This window comes from Oryx dammah, unplaced genomic scaffold (assembly GCF_014754425.2).
Source record: "Oryx dammah isolate SB20612 unplaced genomic scaffold, SCBI_Odam_1.1 HiC_scaffold_21, whole genome shotgun sequence".
NCBI lineage: Eukaryota > Metazoa > Chordata > Mammalia > Artiodactyla > Bovidae > Oryx > Oryx dammah.
In genome coordinates, this window is record NW_024070205.1 from 15,138,613 (window position 1) to 15,161,437 (window position 22,825).

The window sequence follows — 22,825 nt, forward strand, 5'->3', positions numbered from 1 at the left end:
AAGCAGAGTGCATGACTAGAGTACTGCCCGGATAGCTGAGCATTGAGAAGAAACTTGGTGGGAGTGTAAATTGCTGTACTTTACTTAGTTTCCTGAAATTTAAATTGTCTGCATCCGCTGATTCATTAATCCCATCTCAGAGAATCTATCCTACAGAAATAAAAGCACTATTAAAGTAGAGATAGGTGTGCAAGGATGTGCATTTTGAAATAGCAGAGCTTTCCCTCGGAACGTTCATGTTATGGAATAAAACTCAGTCGTCAGAGGAGTTAGGCCATCAGAAGGCTGCCCAGAATATATTCTCAAGACAAAAAAGGTGTAAGTTATAGAATAATATCTGTGGTACCATCCCCCACTTTTTTTTTTAAAAGAATAAATTGTCTAAGCTCAGAAAAACATGGAAAGATAATTACCTCCTGGAGTTATGATGGAGATGACGTGAAACCATCAGGATTTGTTTTAGATACAGACTTCCACTTAACTGAAACTGTTGCTCAGTCTTGCATTAGTTTTTAAATAAAATAGCAGGAAAAGACACTTGTTGGAAAAAAAGTATCAGCTATCCAAACAAAATTGACTAGTAAACTCTAATAAGGGTCTTAAATTTTCTCTTTATAGATTTAACATAACAGTGATAACTGCTTAACTGAATGCTCAGTGTTCAGTGCCAGGCACTTTATATATACTGTCTCTGTAATCCTGTTTTTTAATGAGGTGAATGCAATCGCCATATTGCAGATGAGGAAATTGAAACTCAAGGTTGATGTGTTCAAAGTGACAGAGCTAAGTAAATGGTGGAGCCAGTATTCAAACCCAAGTGCTCCCAAGTGCTTCAGAGCCTGTGCTCCCTGCACTTTGCTGTAGTTAGTTTCATAAGACTTGGAAAGAGATGTTTCAAGTCTGTTAAGGAGAGCAAGTATTTTTATTTGACCGCCACTCCCTCCCCCGCTTTTTTTAAAATTTCTGTTCTTTTATTTATATATTTATTTTGCCACACTGCACAACATGGGGGATCTTAGTTTCTAGACCAGGGATGGAACTTGTGCCCCTTACAGTGGAGGTGCAGATTCAGAAAACAATAGAATGGGGGAGACTAGAGATCTCTTCAAGAAAATTAGAGAGACCAAGGGAACATTTCATGCAAAGATAGGCACAATAAAGGGCAGAAACAATATGGACCTAACAGAAGCAGAAGCTATTAACAAGAGGTGGCAAGAATACACAGAAGAAGAAGAAAAAAGAAAAGAATATGAAGAAAAACTATGCAAAAAAGATCTTAATGACCCAGATAACCACGATGGTGTGATCACTCACCTAGAGCCAGACATTTTGGAGTGCGAAGTCAACTGGGCCTTAGGAAGCATCACTATGAACAAAGCTAGTGTAGGTAATGGAATTCCTCCTGAGCTCTTTCAGATCCTAAAAGATGATGCTGTGAAAGTGCTGCACTCAGTATACCAGCAAATTTGGAAAACTCAGCTGAGTTTTCCAAAGGTCAGTTTTCATTCCAGTCCCAACAAAGGGCGAAGCCAAAGAATGTTCAAGCTACTGCCCAGTTACACTCACTTCATATACTAGCAAAGTAATGTCCAAAATTCTCCAAGCTAGACTTCAATAGTATGTGAATTGAAACTCCCAGATGTTCAAGCTGGATTTAGAAAAGGCAGAGGAACCACAGATCAAATTGCCAATATCCCGTTGGATCATAGAAAAAGCAAGAGAATCCCAGAAAAAAATCTAATTTCTGTTTCATTGATTACTCTAAAACTTTTGACTGTGTGGATCACAACAAGCTGTGGAAAAGTCTTCAAGAGATGGGAATACCAGATCACCTTACCTGCCTTCTGAGAAATCTATATACAGGTAAAGAAGCAACAGTTAGAACTGGACATGGAACAATGGACTTGTTTCCATGTTCCAAACTGGGAAAGGAATACATCAAGGTTGTATATTGTCACCCTGCTTATTTAACTTCTATTCAGAGTACATCATGGAAAATGCTGGGTTGGATGAAGCACAGGTTGGAAAGAAAATTGCTGGGAGAAATATCAAATACTTCACATATGCAGATAACACCACCCTTATGGCAGAAAGGAAAGAGGAATTAAAGATCCTCTTGATGAAGATAAAAGAGGAAAGTAGAAAAGCTGACTTAAAGCTCAACATTCAAAAAACAAAGATCATGGCATGCAGTCCCATCACTTCATGGCAAATAGTTGGCGAAACAATGGAAACAGTGACAGACTTTATTTTGTTGGGCTCTAAAATCACTGCAGACTGTGACTGCAGCCATGAAATTAAAAGATGCTTTCTCCTTGGAAGAAAAGTTATGACCAACCTAGATAGCATATTAAAAAGCAGAGACATTACTTTGCCAACAAAGGTCTTGTCTAGTCAAGGCTATGGTTTTTCCAGCAGTCATGTATGGATGTGAGAATTGGACTATAAAGAAGGCTGAGCGCCGAAGAATTGATGCTTTTGAACTGTGGTGTTGAGGAAGACTCTTGAGAGTCCCTTGGACTGCAAGGAGATCCAACCAGTCCATCCTAAAGGAAATCATTCCTGAATATTCATTGGAAGGACTGATCCTGAAGCTGAAGCACCAATACTAGGGCCACCTGATGCGAAGAACTGACTCATTGGAAAAGACTCTGATTCTGGGAAGGATTGAAGGCAGGAGGAAAAGGGGACAGACAGAGGATGAGATGGTTGGATAGTATCACTGACTCAATGGACTTGAGTTTGAGCAAGTTCTGGGAGATGGTGAAGGACAGGGAAGCCTGGCGTGCTGCAGTCTGGGGTTGCAGAGTTGGACACGACTGTGTGACTGAACAAACAAAGTTACAGGGAGTTGCCTCCTGGCCTTGCCATTTTCAGTCAAGGCAGGATGACCTTGTCTAAGTTACTTCTTGGTTTCTCATATTCCACATCTATAATATAGTAATACCATTACATAAGGGTTGTTGTAATAATTAAATGAGTTCATATATGGAAAGCATGTAAAACAGTAACCAGCATATATTAAATATTACAAAGTAAATATCATTATTGCTTCTCCAATATTTGACAATGCTGTGGTCTGTCCTGCTATATGTCAGTGAAACCATGAGTTTCTGAGCAGTTCTGTCATGCTCTGAGAGCCAAAACTGCCAGTGCATTTCCCGCTTGTTAGGGGGCAGGCGCATAATTAACCAGGTCATGAATGACAAAGGCAAAATCTGGTGTGGGGATCAGAAATCTCCACTTTAAACAGTCATTTTGGAATTTTGAGAAACAGAGCCAAATACACAAATTTCTTTTTGAGGATTAGTTTTCTTCAGGAATGAATATTGTTTATTGACTTTTGACAGTTTTTTAAAGGAGCAAAAGGTGCACAATAGAATCATAAAATATAGCTTTTGGAAATGTGACCAACATATTAACAAATATGTGTTAAACTAGGCATTAGTGATCTTATTTAATTTAAGGGGAAAGGCAGAGGCTTGTTAGAGTATTGCTCTTTTATACAATTTTATACACATTCCCGCCTCTTTTTTTTGGTCGAATGTTTAGTATAAGCAATAAATGTTAATATTTCTTTGGGGACTCTTTATTGTTTTCTCCTTTTGAGACATTTATGTTAAATAATTTTGTTAAGAGGTAGTTTTTCATCATCAGATTTTCTTCTCTCTGCATGGCATGCATCCTTCAACAGTTTTCTTAGGGAAGAGTGTAAGATGAATTTTATATGAATTTCTGGAATAGTGAAAGGTTGGCCTAGCTCTGTGTGATTCATGAAAGCTTGTCTGCTAACACTGGTCTATTTCCTGACTCTGTTTATATTCCTTCCTAACTATTTCTTTTGTTTTTTGTTGGTATATGTTTATGAAGGAGCATTAACTTTTTGAAAGACATTAAGTAGAGTATATTTAACTTTTTCCCATTTCTGCTCTTTTAAAATTAGGAATCAAGTACTGGAAATGTTTGATCATGCTTACGGTAACTATATGGTAAGTAGAAAGCTTATCTTTATATACCATTTATGTGAGCTGATTATTATGTGAGCGCAGTCAACTGGGAATTTTACAACTTGAATTAATAAATTTAATTTTCTTTAAAAATTCATTTTTAAAGGAAATTTTGAAAAATAGTGTGAATGTAGGGTAACGGTATTCCTGATAGTGGTTCTTAGAGAACCAATATATCGAATAGGTAAGAATAAATTTAATTAGATTATGAAACTGTATTTAAATAGTTTCCTTTGATGCTATCAATGGTGTGTATTAAATAGTTTGTATAGTTAGATATGGTAAATATAAACATGAGTAAGATGTTATCTTTGCCTTAAGGGAAATGCTTCTCTTAACTAAACAAAAAAGTATTTAGAGAATTACTATATTCACGTTACGAAGAAAACCATTACTTTCAGAGAGTCAGACTGTCATCTAGTTTCTGTCCAAATGATATCCTCACAGTGGGCCTTGATTTGAACATATTTTGCTTTCTAGATATGCTGGTCCATATTATTTTAAAATGCCTTAGTGCTCACTTGAGTGAAATAACTAGTTTTGCAAAGCAGAACATGTTCTGGAGACCTGTTGCACAGTAGTGAATATACTTAATGTTGCTAAACTTATGCTTAAAAAACTGTAAAGTTTATGTTCCATGATTTCTACCACAATTAAAAATTTAATTTTAATTAAATAGTACAGGGCTAGGAGGTGGGGAAGGGCATTTGTAGCTGCCCCCCCCTGACCCCAGTGACGTCTTGCACCCCCCAATAAGATGATCTTAAAATGCAGAAAAAAAGAATCATAATAATTTTTAAAAGATAACTAGCCAGCAAATTTTAGAGTTTGAAAGACAATTTTACAAGTAAATTTGTGTAATTTTAATGAGTTTAATCAGATTATTCTGAGAATTACTTCTTATGAAGTAATTGTTATGTCAGCATATCTTCTATGATTAAGGCTTGTAAATGTAGTTGGGGAAAGTTTGGCAAAGAACTAAGTTTAATTGATTCTGCTGTGTTTTTCAATGATTCTGAATCCATTTTTCTGTTACCCAAGTATCTTCATATGTTTACATTATCTTTATGAACATGTAAAGTACATACGCTTTTATACATTAAAAAAATTTTTAAAGCTTGTGTTACATTTGATAATTCTTATTCCCTTCTATATTGTACAGCTTTTAAGAGTACATACTGAGTTCTTAAATTTTTTTTAGGATATAATGGTGATGAAGTTCTGGGTGTTTTTAACCATGTTGAAAACACAGTTTTGAATTCATTTCTCAAGACTCAGCCATTCCCTTAACATTTCTTTCAAAATCATTTATCCCTGGTTAATTCAGTTTGGGCAAAGCATAATTTTCTCTAAGCTAATAGTTTTAGGGTGGCCAGGTGGATCTAGGTTACATCTTCAAACCTAAGCCATGTCAACTTTAGTTCCAAAGTTGAATAAGATGTTATACAGCTGGATTAGTTCAGTACATCTCACTGTGAATAGGGTCGTCTTTTGTGAAGCACAGTATCTTTAACATTTTGTTCCTTATTAGGTAAACAGCTGAAAGTTATATCGGTACATTTTTTCCTAACGTAGAAATGAGTTTCTGACAGAGCAGCTACTAATGGCAGCCCTCAGAAGACTTCCTGGTCCAGTTCTTATTTATGGACCCTTACTGGATAACTTTTATTATAGTCATCTGCCTGCAAGATCTAAAGGAGAGGGATTTCAGTTCCAAAGACCAGAAACTCTTGGAATTAACACCCCTCGCCCTCCATTTTTCCAGTGGAGTCACACCCATCTGCAGTCCACTGCAATATGTGTTTTAAAATGTTCAACTATTTGACGACATGAGTGACTCTTGCAGTGTACTTATGCTGTGCTCAAACTGTGTGAGGTTTGTAACCCAAGATTTGGTCTAGAATTCACACTTCCCCTTTTCAAGCTCTCAGCTAACATAAAATGGTTCTAAAATGTTAAACAGAGACCAGGTACCTTGTACTTGTTATATGAAGTCAGTTGTAATTTTTTTCTGGTTCCTATACTCAGAAACACTATTAGCTTGTTATAAAGTAAAAGTATATATAGATTTTGGAGTTAGACAGGTTTGAGTTCAAATCCTATGTCAGTTATTTAGCTTGGACCTTAAACAGATATTTAACCCCCTTGAGCAGTGTCTTCCTATGAAAAATGGGGATGAGTACAAAGGATTATTGTAGAGTATAAGATTTTTGAGATCACAGGGCCATTTTCTTTACTTTTTAATAAATTGATCTTCTATATGTCCTATATTTAACTAGCATCATGAAAAAATTAAGTGAAAATGTTAGTTGCTTAGTTGTGTCCGACTCTCTGACCCCGTGGACTGTAGTGTGCCAGCATCCTCTGTCTGTGGAATTCTCCAGGCAGGAATACTTGAGTGGGTAGCCATTCTCTTCTCTAAGGAACTTCCCGACTCAGGGATCAAACTTAGGTCTGTTGCACTGCAGGCAGAGCTACCAGGGAAGCCCAGCTAGCATCATACCTGGTACATAAATGGTTTTTTTGTCTTTTTGTTCTTGAAAGCACTGACTTGAATTCTTAGGAAGGTATAATCAAATGATTTTTTTTTTGGCATTTGATTACTGTGATATATCTTTACCTTTTAAAATCAGAAATTGTTTAATAAATTTTATAAAAAGTATACGCTAATGGTAAATTTGGGGATATACAACTCTGTTTGCTGTAGTCAGTTGCCTTCTGTGCTAAAGTGGCTTTTAATAAATGTTGAAAACTTTTCATTTCTTACTAGATTTAAAAAATATTACTCTCCAGTCTAGTACACAATTACAGCAATTCTTTTAACTTTCTTGGTTCTGGGAAAACAATGTTATTTCCCAAAGACAAGCAGAATAATATTAAGAGCATAAACTCTGGAAATGGAGCAGGACACCCTGCGGTAGCTCTGCCGCCTACCAGCTGGGTTACAATGGGAAAGTTACCTCATCTCCCTGAACCTGTTTCTTCATCTCTCTCAAATGGTTTGCCTGCCTCACAATGTTTTAAAGATTAAGCAACTTAATATAATTAAAGTACTTGGAATTTGTGTCCAGCAGATAGGAAGCACTGTGTGTTTACTGCTACCAGCTACTGCTGCTGTCATCGTGGCTACTAGCAATTCATTGTCTACCTGAGATTGAAATGGCCCTCCTAAAATTTATCGAGGCTTTAACTCAGAACTCCTTCCCTAGATGGTACATAGAACTTTCTTCAAACACACTCATTCTGTCCTGTTCGAGGCATGCCGTCTTTGAACTTTGTTTTTCTTTATGATTCCCCAGGTTCTAGTAATGTTATTTTCCAATAACAATGCCCTGCCAGCCTTAGGTAGATTATTAAATCTTTGTGTTACATCCAAGACTTTTCTGGTGTTACATCCAAGGCTTTTCTGATTTTATCAATTGGTAGCTCAGCTGGTAAAGAATCCATCTGCAACGCAGAAGACCCTGGTTTGATTTCATGATTCGGAAAGAGCCTTTGGAGAAGGGATAGGCTACCTACTCCAGTATTCTTGGACTTTCCTGGTGGCTCAGATGGTAAAGAATCCACAATGCAGGAGACTTGGGTTTGATCCCTGGGTTGAGAAGATCCTGTGGAGGAGGGCATGGCAACCCACTCCAGTATTCTTGCCTTGAGAATCCCATGGATAGAGAGGGGCCTGGGGGGCTACAGTCCATAAGGTCACAAAGAGACACGACTCAAGAGGCTTTGAACACATGCATTCTATCAACTAAGAATGTTATTTGGGGCTATCTCAGCATCATAAGGAGCTTCCCTGGTGGCTCAGATAGTGAAGAATCTGCCTGCAATGCAGGAGACCTGGGTTCAATCCCTGGGTTGGGAAGATTCCCTGGAGAAGGAAATGACTATACCCACTCCAGTGTTCTTGCCTTCAGAATTTCATGGACAGAGAAGCCTGGTGGGCTGCAGTCCATGGAATCACAAAGAGTAGGACACAACTGAGCGGCTAAGCACACAATAGCATAAATACTAACAATTATAACGAACGTACTTGACAAATCTCTAGCCTCAATCAGACTGCGGTTTATCCACAGTAAATTGCACAGATGACTTCCTTTTTTCCCCAAATAAAATGAAATTTGATGTGTTTTTTGGCAGTTCTTGTGTGGCCTTATTTAACCTTAGACCACAGCCACTTTAGGGCTTCTGTTAGTTTGTTTTTAGTATTTGTGCTGAGGCCAGTCTGCAGACTAAATTAGATGACAAAATACATGTATTTAGGCCACCAAATACAGAACTGTTTTGGATCTGAGCTCCCTGATCTGATGATCTCTGTCTTCTAATGTTCTTCCTGTTGAATATAGACAACTCAGTTATCAACTGTTATAAACAGAAACTATCTTGGTAGAGACCTAAACATTATAAATCAATTCAGAAAGAGTTGGTAAGCACAGTAGCACAGTTTCCTTTAGCTAGGAGCATTATCCCTATTCACTTTCAAGCTTGCTTTCGTGAGTGCACGAGCTTCCCTGATAGCTCAGTTGGTAAAGCATCTGCCTGCAATACAGGAGACCCACGTTCAGTCCCTAGGTCAGGAAGATCTTCTGGAGAAGGAAATGGCATCCCACTCCAGTACTCTTGATCGGAAAATCCCATGGATGGAGGAGCCTGGTAGGCTACAGCCCGTGGGATCGCAAAGAGTCAGACATGACTGAGTGACTTCACTTCATCTTCATGGGTGCACAGTTCAAAGAAAAATCAGTATTTATCCTTTTAAAAGGTAACTTCTTATGAATTTCCAGATTTGTGTAAGCTTTATTAGAAATATTTTTTCCTGATTTTTAAAAAACATTTTTCATTGTGTTAAAATATACATAAAATTTTGCCATTTAAATCCTTTTTTAGTGTACGGCATTAATTATGTTCACATTGTTCGGCAAATATCACCATCCATCTTCAGAACTTTTTCATATTTTCATTTGAAACTGTACCAGTGTTTCTTTTTGATAATTTCTATAAATAGAGTAATTCTATAAATAAATAAGTTTAAAAGTGGCATTAATGGTCAGGAGGAGGGAAGACACAAATACGTGTGTATGTGCAATTTTTGTGTGTAAATGATTATAGGACTACCTTTTATTAATCATTGTTCCTTCGCCTCTAGTTTTAGAACATTCTAAAAAAACTGCCAAAGTGACTTAAATTCTATAGTGTCTTCTCATAGGTTTTTTTGTTTGTTTCTTAAATCATACTGTGATACTCTGTGTAGGATTTTGACTCAATAGAACCACATCTTCCTATATATTTAGGTAGAATTTACAGAGAAAAGAATTTCCGATTTCAAATGCATGGTTCTGTGTTGTACAGTTGTACACAGTTATTTAACTGCCACCACATTTATGATACAGAACATTTCTATCTCCCCCCAGAAGCTTTCTCATGCTCCTATGCAATCAGTTCCTTTTCTCCACCTCTGACCTCTGGCAACCATTGTGATCTGGTCTTTGTCACCAGTTTTCCCTTTTCTAGGACTTCAGTATTAGTGGCATCTTAGAATATGTATGTAGTATTTTGGTTCACATTCTTTCCCGTAGTGTGATGCTTTTGAGATTTGTCCATGTTGTTGGAGATATTATAGTTCCTACTTATTGCTCAGTAGTAGTTGTTGATTTGGCAAAACACCATTCACCAGTTGATAAATATTTAGAATGATTCTAGTCTTTGGCTCTTATTAAAAGATTGCTGTGAATTTGAGAATGCAGATTTTTATGTGGACATTCATTTTCATACTTAGGAGTGGGATTGCTGGGTTGTATGGGAAGGGTAAATTTAACTTTTTATAGGAAACTGCCAGACTTTTCTAAAGTGGCTGTAACATATTGCATTCCTCATGAGCAATTTAAGAGTTTTAGTTACTCCACATCTTCTCCAACACTTGGTATTTTCAGTCTTTTTAATTTTGGCTATTCTAGTGGGTGTGTAGTGGTATTTTGTTGTGATTTTAGTTTTATTTTTCCTGATGACTAATGATGTTGAAAATCTTTCCATATGTTTAGTATATCTTTTTTCGGTGAAACATCTGTTCAAATCTCTTGTTATTTTAAAATCAGGTCATTTGTCTTGTTATAACTAAGTCATAAGAGATATATTATTTTCTGGATATTAGTCCTTTATCATATGTATGTTTTAACAGATATTTTCTTCCCAATGTACTTTGCCTTTTAATTTTCTTAATGTCTTTTGAAGTATAAATGTTTTAACTTGTGACCAAGTCCAATTTATTCTTTTTCTTTTATGACTTATGTCTTTTATACCCTACCTAAAAAAATAATTGCCTAGCCCAGAGTCACAAAGATTTTCCTGTTTTCTTCTAGGTGTTTTAATGATTTTAGCTTTTTCAGTGAGATCTACTACTCATTCTGAGTTAATGTTTGTATATGTGGTGTGAGGTAAAGCTTTGTTTATATTTTCTTCTTTGTGGTTATCCCATTATTCTAGCACTGTTTGTTGAAAAGAGTATCCTTGTCCCACGGAATTACTTTGGCACCTTTGTAAAATCAGTTAACTTTATATGCTTGGGTCTATTTCTAAACTCTGTATCTTTTTTCCCACTGATCTAAATATCTATTAGTCCATCTGTATCAGTCTTGAATTAAGTCATATTAAGCCCTGAAATCAGGCAGTGTAAGTCTTTCAGCTTTGTTCTTTTTCAAAATTGTTTTGAATATTTTAGATATTTTGCATTTTCATGTAAATTTTGGAATCATATTGTCAATTTCTAAAAAAAATAGCCTATGGAGATACTGATTGGGATTATGTTGCAATCTATACATCAGTTTGGAGCGTTTGACTTCTTAATAGTATCAAGTCTTTTAATCCATAAAGATTGTGTCTTTGTACATTTATTTAGTTCTTAACATTAGCAGTGTTTTGTACTTTGCAGTGTACAGGTCTTGCACATTTCTTGTTAAATTTATTCATAAGTATTTCATATTTTTAATGCTCTTGTAAATTATAGTCTTTCAAATTTTAATTCCCAGTTGTCCGTTGATGTCATATAGAAATACAACTTTTTCTGATAACTTGAGATCCTTGCTAAATTCACATATGATTTCTAGTAGCTTTTTTGGTAGATTCTGTAAGGTTTCCTACATGGTAGGTCATGTGATCTGCAAAAAAAGATTTTTGCTTCTTCCTCCAAACTAAATACCTTTTATTTTTTCTTAGAGCAGTAGCTAGGACTTCTTGAAAAGAGGTGTGAGATCCTTGTCTTACTCCTAATCTTGTGACAAAAGCAGTTAGCCTTTCCTTGTTAAGTATGATATTAGCTGTGGGTTTTTCATAGATGCTCTAGATTCAGTTCCTTTCTGTTTCTACCTTGCTGAGAATTTTCATCATCACAGGTTATTTATTAAATTTTGTCAAATACTTTTTCTGCATTATTGATAATCTTGCTAAAAATATCTGTTGGTAGCAGGACTTTATTTCATTACAACATTATTATTTATTATCATTTATTCCATGTAATATTATTTCTTAAGTTCAGTTTATTTTATCATTGATCAAACCAAATTGATTAACATATATTGAAGAATTTGGAAACTTTTGTTCTTATTTTCAGTACAGACTTCTAAAGCTTGCCAGCATTCTACTCTGTGCTTAATTTAAAATCTTATCAGATTACTGCAGTTTTGTTACTTATTTCTCCTCAGTGCTGAGAAACATTTCATAAAATATAGTGTTCAAAGAACCATATGTTCAGGGTAGAAGTATTAATAATTTAATAGTTTAGATAAATGGAATCCTAAACACCTGAAACATGGCTTAGTGAGTATAATTAGTGAACAAAAGGGAAAAGGAATATTTGATTTGGGATGAAAAGAGAACTGAAAATTATCTAAGTTCAGTCAGTAACTAGCATATGCTATCTGTATATAATAGATGGTTCATTAGATACAATTTAGTTTTTGTTTTAGGAAGGAATATCTTACCTGCCTCAAGAAGGGAGGTGAGGTGTTTAACAATAAGGATCTGGAATAAAACATTTAAAATGTATGTAATTTTATGGGGAATTAAATAGATTTGGTGTCTTCAGTAGCTCACTATTATAAATAAACAGTACTTTTGTCTTATTATTGATTTTAGTAGAGTAAAGCCTCTTCCCTTTGGCTAGTTTTTGGAATTGGCTTTACCGAAAAGTCAGTTTGGATGCTGCTTTGGTTTGAGTGGTTTTTTTTTTTTTTTTTAATTATGTATTTATTTATGGCTGTGCTGGGTCTTTGTTGCTGTGCAGCCTGTCTCTAGTTGCAGTGAGTGGGGCTGCTCTTCATTTCAATCTGAGGGCTTCTCATTCTGGTGGCTTCTCTTGTTGCAGAGCACAGGCTCTAGGGCACGGGCTCCATAGTTGCAGCACGTGGGCTTAGTGGTTGTGGCGCACGAGCTTAGTTGTCCTGAGGCATGTGGAATCTTCCCGGACCAGGGATCGAACCCATGTTCCCTGCATTGGCAGGTGGATTCTCAACCACTCAACCAGCAGAAAAGTCCTGATTTGAGTGTTTTAAAATTGTGTATGTTTGTTTGTTTTTTCGCTGCACTGGGTCTTTGGTACTACTCGGGCTTTTCTCTAGTTGTGAAGAGCAGGGGCTACACTCTAGTTGCAGTGCTCGGGCTTCTCACTGCGGTGGCCTCTCTCGTTGTGGAGCACAGGCTCTAGGGCTCACAGGCTTCAGCAGTTGCGATTTCCGGGCTATAGCCCGATACTGGTGGCCTACAGGCTGAGTTGCTCCATGGGATGTGGGATCTTTCCCAGATCAGGGATTAAACCCATGCCTCCTGCATTGACAGGTGGATTCTTTACCACTGAGCCACAAAGGAAGTCCCTGATTGGAGTGTTTTGAAGCTGTTGTATCAAAATGCTGGTAAATTTAGAATTTGATGTGGAGAGTCTACTGTGTTGTGTTTTTGCTCTTGCTTTTAGCTAAGCACATGTTCTATCAATACTTAATTGATATAGGACTTTTATCACCTGAGTTTTATTTTTAGTGATAATTTTTAAAGGTTTTTTTTTTCCTGGCTGTTAGTCATAGCAGTATGAAAATTCTTATCCTTTGTTCTGACAATACATTGAAGGGAAAGAATCACTGTAACCTCAGTTAGCCAGAGTGTTTGAAGTGTAATGCCATGCATGCTGTTTATTTGCCAAGTATGCATTGCTGTGAAATTATGCAAATCAACTGTAGTTTGCTTTATGATTCCCTGGTGGCTCAGGCGGTAAAGAATCAGCCTGCAACTGGGGAGACCTGGGTTTGATCCCTGGGTTGGGAAGATCCCCTGGAGGAGGGCATAGCAACCCACTCCAGTGTTCTTGCCTGGAGAATCCTGTGGACAGAGGAGCCTGGCAGGGTGGCAAAGAACTGGACATGACCGAGTGACTAAGCACATGGGCACATGCATTGCTCTGAACTTACGCAAACCAACTGTAGTCTGCTCTGTGGTCGACCAGAAGAAAAGGTTGTGGTTTTGTTTCTAACCTTAATGTTGAAACTGGGGGACGTAAAGTATTTTTACACCTGGTTCAAAGCTCTCTTATTTGATTATTCTGGTTTTCAGTTACTAATAATATTTTTCTTACCTGGATAAGCTTAGGGTTTGAGTTTCATATTTAATTTCAGTTACAGGTGATTGTGTATGTGTTTTGCAAAACCCTAAAAACAGTATTATTAAGCTTTCTAAGCAGCCATTTAAAAAGAGCTCTTTACAATCAAATTAACATTTGAATGATCTCTTATGTAGTATCTTTCAAAATACATAAGCAAGTTTTAAAAAATGTTACTTGAGTTACTTCTAAGTGTTTTTTATATGTGTTAAATATAAAACTATAAAGCTTTAAAAATATTGTGCATTTTGGTAAATCATGGTTCTGTTCGAATTAAAAAGTAGTTAGAAACTTGACATCTCAAAGCCACATGCAAAAGTAGTTAGGAATTTTACTAATATATATATAATATTAAAATTATAAAATATTGAATTCAGAATTTGGTAGCTGCATGTGGATTCTAATTATATCAAAGCATTTGTTACCTGGAATCCTTTCCTCAGGAAATAAATCATTGTAGAACACCGAAGTTTTTAAAATAACCTGAAGGATTACAGGCTGCAAGTCTTTTTGTATTTAGTCTAATTTTTGTTTTGGTCTTTCCTTTTGTGTGACCATCTGTGTAGTGTTCCTGACCTCTTTTTTTTTTTTTTTTGCTGCAAACATGGTAATGAGTTTGAAATCTAGACAATTAAGTGAGAGGCAGGAGGATAGTGTTGGACATTGGGGGTCAGGAATATTTTTGCTGAATTTTTAGAATTAAGAATCATATGGGCATAGAGGTATAGGAGGAGCAAGTCATATTCAAGATATGAAGGATCAGAGTAGTCTTAGAAACTTTGCCATGATGATATTTCATGAATGCAAGAAGAGTAGAATAGTATTTTCAAACTTCTAAAGGAGAGAAAATATGTTTCAGGCATTTTATAATCATTTGAATTGTTCTTCAAGTGTAAGGCAAGAGCCAGCTTAATCCAGAAATAACAGTACCAATGATGCTATTTTAAAGTAAACAAAAATAACTTACCTGAGGACAAAGTCCAGGCACCCAAGAGATAAAAACTCAGGAATGGAGACGCCAAAGAAAAGTGGTGTGCGTTGACTCCAGTTAAGTAGAATTCTAATGCTAGCGACTGGGGAAATTATGATTCCAGACCAGACTATAAATGTTATAAACCTTTAAAAAAATCTTTGTCAAAGCATTTAAAATTTTCTTTCTGATAGTTATAAATGTACAGAGAAATTTTTGAAATAGCTAAAACTAATATTTAGTGTACCATTATTCAAAATATTAGAGACTTTGGAATTGAAGTATTATTTCATTGTAAAACCTCACGAAGAGATGTTAGAACAGGACTCACCTTGCTTGCCACCTTGTTGTATGACTTAAGATACGACATAAATCTCTGCTATATCTGGTGTGGTAGATTCAGAAATTTCAAAATTTGGGCCCACTTCAAAAATTTTATCCTTTTCCCTCTGCGTCATGAAATTTCTGCAGGCATTTTTACGTCACAACCACTTTTTTTCATCTATGTGGATAATTTGGCCTTTACTGAATTCCTCTGGTTGCATATCTAGATACTGCTTCAGTGACAGCAGTATCAACGTTCCATGGTCAGCTGTTTCTTCTGTAATATCTTTCATGTTCAATGTGAATTTCACCTTCAGTGTTTCTACTTTTCATTTCTTTGTGAGCTTTCGTCCTCACTGGTTAATTTCCTCTTTTGATTATCTATTTTTATAAACTGTCACTAGGTGACAAGGAGACATATGACTTCATGCTTGCTGTCTGAACTAAAAAATACACAGTGATCAATCACTAGTTCCACTTCGAAAGAAGTTATGTGGTTGATCACTGATCACAAGAAGCATCTGGTATTTATGTAGTGATTTGTGGATTGAAGAACTGGCACTTCAGTTTGCATTCTGTGCAATTATTTAAAAATACAATGGTACCTGGAATTTGAACCATGTTGCTGAAAGTTTAAATTGTGAATCTCAATTTGTGTGGGTATAGTGAAAACATGCAAAGTGAAAACTGTTTATGATAATATAATTGATAAAAATCCCAAGTTAGGGAAAAGGGTGAGTATATTAATCCTGTTATCCTTGTCAGGTAGTCAGTAAGTATCTAAAATTGAAATATGTAATACAGTGATTCTCGCTTCTAAATGTTTCTTATAGTCACATTTTATTAATTTTGGGGGACTCTTTTAGGGACAGTCCCCTGGTTAAAGAGAATAAAGTTTAGCAAGCTTTTCTTGTTTCTCTCCTTTTCTAAGATGTGCAGCCAAGTAATTGGAGATGTTCTCATCCAATTTCATTGAAGCAACTATTCAACTTATAGAACCTACTTCATTGGCTATGGCCATGCATGGAGGGCCAACAATATCAACTCTCCAACACGTTGGGTGTCAACATATTTCCCTTTAAAGCCTGTCTTTATTCCTAATGCCCATGTTGTGGTCAATGCAGCTTCATCTTCTCACTCCACTATTCAGTTTTGGTACTGGAAAGTTTCTTATTTTCAAGCTTCATTTCAGTTCAGTTGCTCAGTCGTGTCCGACTCTTTGCGACCCCATGAATCACAGCACGTCAGGCCTCCCTGTCCATCACCAACTCCCGGAGTTCACTCAGACTCACGTCCATTGAGTCGGTGATGCCATCCAGCCATCTCATCCTCTGTCGTCCCCTTCTCCTCCTGCCCCCAATCCCTCCCAGTATCGGGGTTTTTTCCAATGAGTCAGCTCTTCACATGAGGTGGCCAAAGTATTGGAGTTTCAGCTTTAGCATCAGTCCTTCCAATAAACACCCAGGACTGATCTCCTTCAGAATGGACTGGTTGGATCTCCTTGCAGTCCAAGAGACTCTCAAGAGTCTTCTCCAACACCACAGTTCAAAAGCATCCATTCTTTGGCGCTCAGCTTTCTTTATAGTCCAATTCTCACATCCATACATGACCACTGGAAAAAACCATAGCCTTGACTAGATGGACCTTTGTTGGCAAAGTAATGTCTCTGCTTTTTACTATGCTATCTAGGTTAGCTATGTATTAAAAATAATTTTAAAAAATTATATAACATTTCACTGTGTAGTAGACGAGAGGGAGGATTCTTGCGTGTGCTTCATTACATTTAGGCTAGACATATGCTGTCATGGTTGTTCATCCAAAAAAAAAATCTACTCAATAGTATGCCAAACTATAAAATGCCTATTAGTTGAGTCATTGTGTTGTACACCCAAAACTAACATAATTTTGTACATCAACCTATTTCAATAAAAAGTACCTATTAATAAATATTAAGAAATATATGCGACCTGTGGTGGAAACTGAATTCATAAAAGAAGATTTGAACTAGTATATTGATGAATAGTCCTAGATAGGAAGATTCAATTGGTAAAAAAATATCAATTCTCCCCAATTTAGAGTCTTTCAATTAAAATTTCGATGGAATTTTAAGGAAATTTTAAAGTTATCCAGAAGAGTAAACTTGAAAAACTCATTAAGAAAATTTAGAACAAAATAACTGGGGGGAGTGAATTGCTTAACCAAGTAGCAAGGCATGTTGCAAAGACTGATTAAGACAATGGTTTTGAAGCAGGAAGTAGGTTTGTAAAACAAATAGGTCTATAGGGCATTAGGAGTAGGAACTAGGTCTGTAGAACAGAGTAGAGGCTATGAAAACGTGTGTTCATGTAGACACTTTATAAGCTATATTTCAAGCTGATAGGGAAAGGATGAATTGTTTAAAAAGTGGTATTTAGGAAATTAGCTATTTGGGGGAGCAAATACATCCCCACTTCACTTTATAAGCAAAATTAGATTCCAGATGGAATAAATATCTAGATATATAAAAAATAAAATTATAAGAGTGCTGTTTTCAGAGACCCAAGATAGCCTTGTTAACCGTGCCCCAAATTTAGAAACCATGAAGAGACTAATAGATTTAACTACATATTTAAAGATTAAAGTAAAAAGTACCGTAAACAAAGTTAAAAGCCAAAGGAAAGATAGAAAAAATGTTTACATAACAATGTATAAGGAGTCAGACAACCAATAGAAAATAAACAAAGGTATAAATAGACATTTCTAAAAAGAAATAGCTGTGGCTAATGCAAAAAGATGTTTATCCTCATTTGTAATGAAACATGAGATACCATTTTTTATCCAGGAGATTGGCAAAATGTAAACTGTTGATCATTGCCTGAGAGTGTTGTTAAGACTGTATATCTTTGTCTTCAGTTTGATAGTAGCTAGCAAAAATGAAGGGGCTTCCCTGGTACCTCAGCTGATAAGGAGTCTGCCTGCACTGCAGGAGACCCCGGTACGACTTCCTGGGTCAGGAAGATCCCCTGGAAGAGGGACAGGCTGCCCACTCTAGTGTTCTTGGGCTTCCCTGGTGGCTCAGACGGTAAAGAATCTGCTGGCAATGTGGGAGACCTGGGTTCAGTCCCTGGGTTGGGAAGATCCCGTGGAGGAGGGCATGGCAACCCACTCCAGTATTCTTGCCTGGAGAATCCCCATGGACAGAGGAGCCTGGCGGGCTATAGTCCATGAGGTCGAAAAGAGTTGGATATGACTGATAAGTTGGATAAGCACACACAGAAAAAATGAAATATCCATACCTTTGACCCACTGGGTCTGGTTTTAGAGATTTAATCCATAGAATACAAGCATATGTACCAGAGATATGGACATATAGCTGTTTATTGAAGCATTGTTTATACAGCAAAAAATTGAGTTCAGCCTACATGTTCATCGGTACCCATACTTTGGAATACCGTGAGGAGCAGGTCCTATCAAGTGTGTGGGCTCTGGAATCAGGTTGCCACTTTTGCATTCTGGATCCATCATTTACTGGTTGCATGACATAGGCTTAGTTAATTTCTCCGGCCCTCAGTTTTCTCATCTATAAAACAGAAATAATGGAACTTGTTTCAGAGGGTTATGTGATAAATAAACTAAAATATATAGAACAGTGCTTAGAACATAAGTACTCAATAATATTAGTTAATATTAAACTATCACTATGCAGTTATTAAAAAGAATAAAATACATCTGTAGAATTGCAGCATGAAAAACCCTAGAGTGATTTAAGTGAACACATTTTAGGACAGTATGTACAAATTGCGTGAGTACCTATTTATAAATGAAATTTTTAAATGATGTATGTGCATGTATTTCTGTGTGTGTGGATAGATCTGAAACGATAAATGCCAGTTGTCACAGCAGTTATCTCTCTGGGAAGTGAGATTGGGTGGAGGGGAAATGGATTGTTATTACAGTTTTAAGGAAATATTTTCTTGTATTTACAAGTATATATTTATAGCTAAAAAGTTTTCTTTTAAGGTTTCATGGACTGTAAGAATAGTAAAACTTTTGATTAATTTTTGTTAAAAAAAAACTGAAAAGTTATGTTCTCTAAAAGATGTGCACTTTCTTTTTGCTTTCCTTAGTGACTCACTAAGACTTCCCTTGCAGGAACATGCTTACCCAGCAGATGAACTCATGCCTTTGACCTGCAGAGGTCGGGTTAGAGGCCAGGAGCCAAGTCGGGGTGATGTTGATGATGCCTTGGGAAAGTGAGTATTAACAAAGGGCATAACATATCATCTCAAAGTTCTCAAGTCTTAAGGCATCTTAGAGGCAGTGTGTAATTGTGTATCTGGGAATTGGTTAAATTTCAAATACTGCTTTAAGTATTACATTAAATTCCTTTATTCCTTTTTGTTATCTTTTGTACAATATTAATCAGTTTACTTCCTAGATCAGTGAAAAGTTGAGTTGTTTATTAAGATGAATGTGACTTTTAGAATGTATATAGTTGTTGACTCTTACAAGGTGTTGATGCATTAATAATTTTTACTTTTAAAAGAGCTAATGAATATTTCTGTTCACTTTGAAAGATTTGTTATGCCTAATGTAAATGTGATGTTAAGGCTTTTCAGGTTCCTTTAATGTTTCATAGGTTACATGGTACTGTAGATGCATGAAAGTCCTAGTTAATAGAATAATGGAAACTTCTGGTCAGTCAGTAGGATGCAGATAGTCTTATATGTTCATGGATACAAATATTCAGAATTCTAATGTTTTGTATCTCACTGTACTTGTTTCATAGATTTTCCCTGACACTGATTGATTCTTTGGATACTCTTGTGGTAGGTTTGATTCTCCTTAAATTATTTTATGAATATCATACTATGTGTGCTCAAGTACTATGAATATAATTGTAGTACAGTAAGTCTGAAATAGAAGCTTTCAGAATTTAAGATAATTTGATCTTTGCTTCAAAATAAATCTTTCATACTATTGAGTTGATAATGTCATGTGAATGTCAAGTGAAATTATGTAGAATCATGGAGATATTCAAAATTTATAGGTATGTTAGCTTACATGATGGCCCCTTAATCAGAAAAGTTGTTTCCTTTTGGATGAGTAGATTGAAGCTATTGGAAGAAAGTAATTCTAAAAAATGCTCTTGATATTCTTGTTCCAGAAAGACATGCTGCAATGATACTGAAATTGTTAAATTAAAATTTTTATATATTAGGTCAATTGAAAATTTACTTCTTTCTCAAAAGTGATTTTTAATACCAACTGATCACTACTTGGCACTCCTTTTAAACCTGATGGGAGGCAAAGTTATTTAAATTAATTCTCGTTGAGGGTGGTTTGTGATGGCAGAGGGGAATGGCTCAGTTCCAGCTGTCATGATTTCTGAATGTAGTATCTTTCTAGTTTTTTACTCTCAGATCGTTTATGGTATAAAAATAGGCTTGTTTCAGAATTTTCCTTAAGGCATAATTCTCAAAGTTGAATTAATGTCTAAAGTATTGATTAATATTTTTAAAAACACAGCAAAATATCTTTGTGGTGGCAGAAGATTTTCAGAGCCTGGCTTTTCTTCCCAGTACTATTTCTATATTTTTATTTCACTGGGTGATTCTTTTCTCTTTTTCTTTTCTTTTTTAATCAGAGACTCTCAACTATATCAGCACCTTAGGAATATTACTTACGAAGTTTAAAAAAATATCCTTCTCTCCCAAGTTATTCTGATTTAATTTTCCTAAAGTGGGACCTGGCATTATTATGTATTTCTGTAAAGCTTCTCTTTGTTTATAAAATTTAGCCATAGTTGAGACATTTTTTGTTGAAAAGCCCATGATTGTTTAGACCTTTTTAGCTGTATCAGAGTTTTGAACGTTGTGGTTTCACTTTTCAGAAATAAGGACTGTGGGGACCATATTACAATGACCATGAGAGAGACGCTTGTACACCTCATTTTTGGTTTAGTAGTCCTATGTGTTCTGCTACGATAGGAGAAGAGAAAAAGATGAACAGGTATCCCCGGAGACACAGATTGGCCCTCTGGGAGAAGCTAAGTGGGGTTACTTATTTATAAGTGTAGCTGGGTGGTACACCTCATGTCTGTCTTGATACAGGGAAGTGAGTGAGGGGCAGCAGCTGTGTATTAGGAAAGACCATAGGTGGATGTACGTTTGTGTCTCATTCTGTCATCTTGGCTTTATCCTTATATACTGGAAGCTCTCTATCATCTCTCTCTAAGCCCTTACTGAATTTTATGAACCTGGACCTCAAATATTCTATGTGTTTTAAAAATTTTTATCAGAAATGAAGGAGAAAATGTGTTTCTAGGCTGCATAACTTCCCTATATTTAGAAATCTACTTATCTCTAATTGAGCAGCCATTATTATAAATAGGTTCTGTTCTGCTTTGAAACTGAACCACTTTGGCAGTGGTTCTCAAAATATGATTCCAGCACTACCAGCATCAGCATCACCTGGCAACTTGTTAGAGATGCAGATTATAGAGCCTCATCCCAGGCCTGTTGAATCAGAAAGTCTGGGAGTAATGCCCAGGAGTGTTTGTTTTTTTTTTAAAACAAACTCCCAGATGATTCTAATATATGCTAACGTTTGAGAACCACATGTAATGATGCAGTGCTTTTTAGACTTGTTTGCTACAAATCACTTGGGGATCTGCTAAAATAGAATGCAGATTGTGATGGAGCAGACTGAAGGTAGGCCCAAGGAGATGTTTTTCTAACAAACTGCCAGTTGGTGGTGCTGTTGCTGCTGGTCAGCAGACCACACTTAGAGTGCTGCTGCTGCAGCAAAGTCGCTTCAGTCGTGTCCGACTCTGTGCGACTCCATAGATGGCAGCCCACCAGGCTCCCCCATCCCTGGGATTCTCCAGGCAAGAACACTGGAGTGGGTTGCCATTTCCTTTTCCAATACATGACAGTGAAAAGTGAAAGTGAAGTCTCTCAGTCGTGTGCCACTGTTAGCGACCCCATGGACTGCAGCCCACCAGGCTTCTCCGTCCATGAGATTTTCCAGGCAAGAGTACTGGAGTGGGGTGCCATTGCCTTCTCCGACACTTAGAGTACTGTTTGCTGTAACCTGAGTTCTTGCTCCCTGTGGCAGGGGGTACCAGGAAGTGATCATATAATATTAATATGTGACGTTGGCCAAATTATTTAGCTTCTCTGGACCCTTGTTTTCACTTCAGAAGGGCCTAGATTGGATATCTAAGATGCCTGTTAATATCTACTTAAACATAAGGATTAAAAGAAATTAGTTTGAAAGTTTTTCCTACATTTAGAAGGAATGTTGTACATTTTATCAATATAACTATTTAATATTTCTAATTTACTCTGTGATCGTTTTTTGATTTGTGGTTTCTTTATCTGAAAATATTAGAGGACATATCACTTAGGACAGGATGCAACCTTATTGTTTTTATTTTGGTCATACCATAATATGTGAAGTAGAACTTCTCTTGTCAGAGTTTGATCTTTCAATTTAAACTCTTGTTCATAATTCTAGACATCTAGTTTCTATTGACTGTAATGAAATCAAACACTAAAACTTTAAATTTACCACTAAAGTCAACGTTACCATGAAATCTACAGATACTGAACAAATTAAAGGGGGGAAGGGAAGAGACCTGAATTTGTTCTTTGTTATCAATTAGGAGCTTAAGAAACCCGTCAACTAATGGAGCTATTAGAATGAATTTTTAGCTAATTATGGACAAAACTCTCATTTTTATTCTTCTTTGAAACAGATAGTATAGGTACTGTTCTTGGGAGAAATTCTCAGGAGATAGACTTTGAAAGAATAAGATGAACAGAATTATATTAAAAAGATGTGTGTGTGTGAGGAGTGAGTAGAACAGTTGTGTCTCCCAGGAGTGATACAGGTCTTTGTACATTC

The 22,825-nt window shown here is 36.3% G+C and overlaps 1 protein-coding gene across 4 annotated transcripts in view; it reads left to right on the forward strand.

Annotated features, from left to right (window-relative positions):
- The window catches only part of EDEM3 (ER degradation enhancing alpha-mannosidase like protein 3), a 68,218-nt gene that overhangs the window by 1,267 nt on the left and 44,126 nt on the right, over positions 1–22,825 (forward strand). For all 4 annotated transcript variants that reach the window (XM_040263808.1, XM_040263810.1, XM_040263809.1 and 1 more), the window contains exons 2-4: positions 3,944–3,989; positions 19,067–19,167; positions 19,704–19,743. In XM_040263808.1, coding sequence (XP_040119742.1) covers positions 3,944–3,989; positions 19,067–19,167; positions 19,704–19,743 — 187 coding nt within the window. The remainder of the gene's footprint in view (positions 1–3,943; positions 3,990–19,066; positions 19,168–19,703; positions 19,744–22,825) is intronic.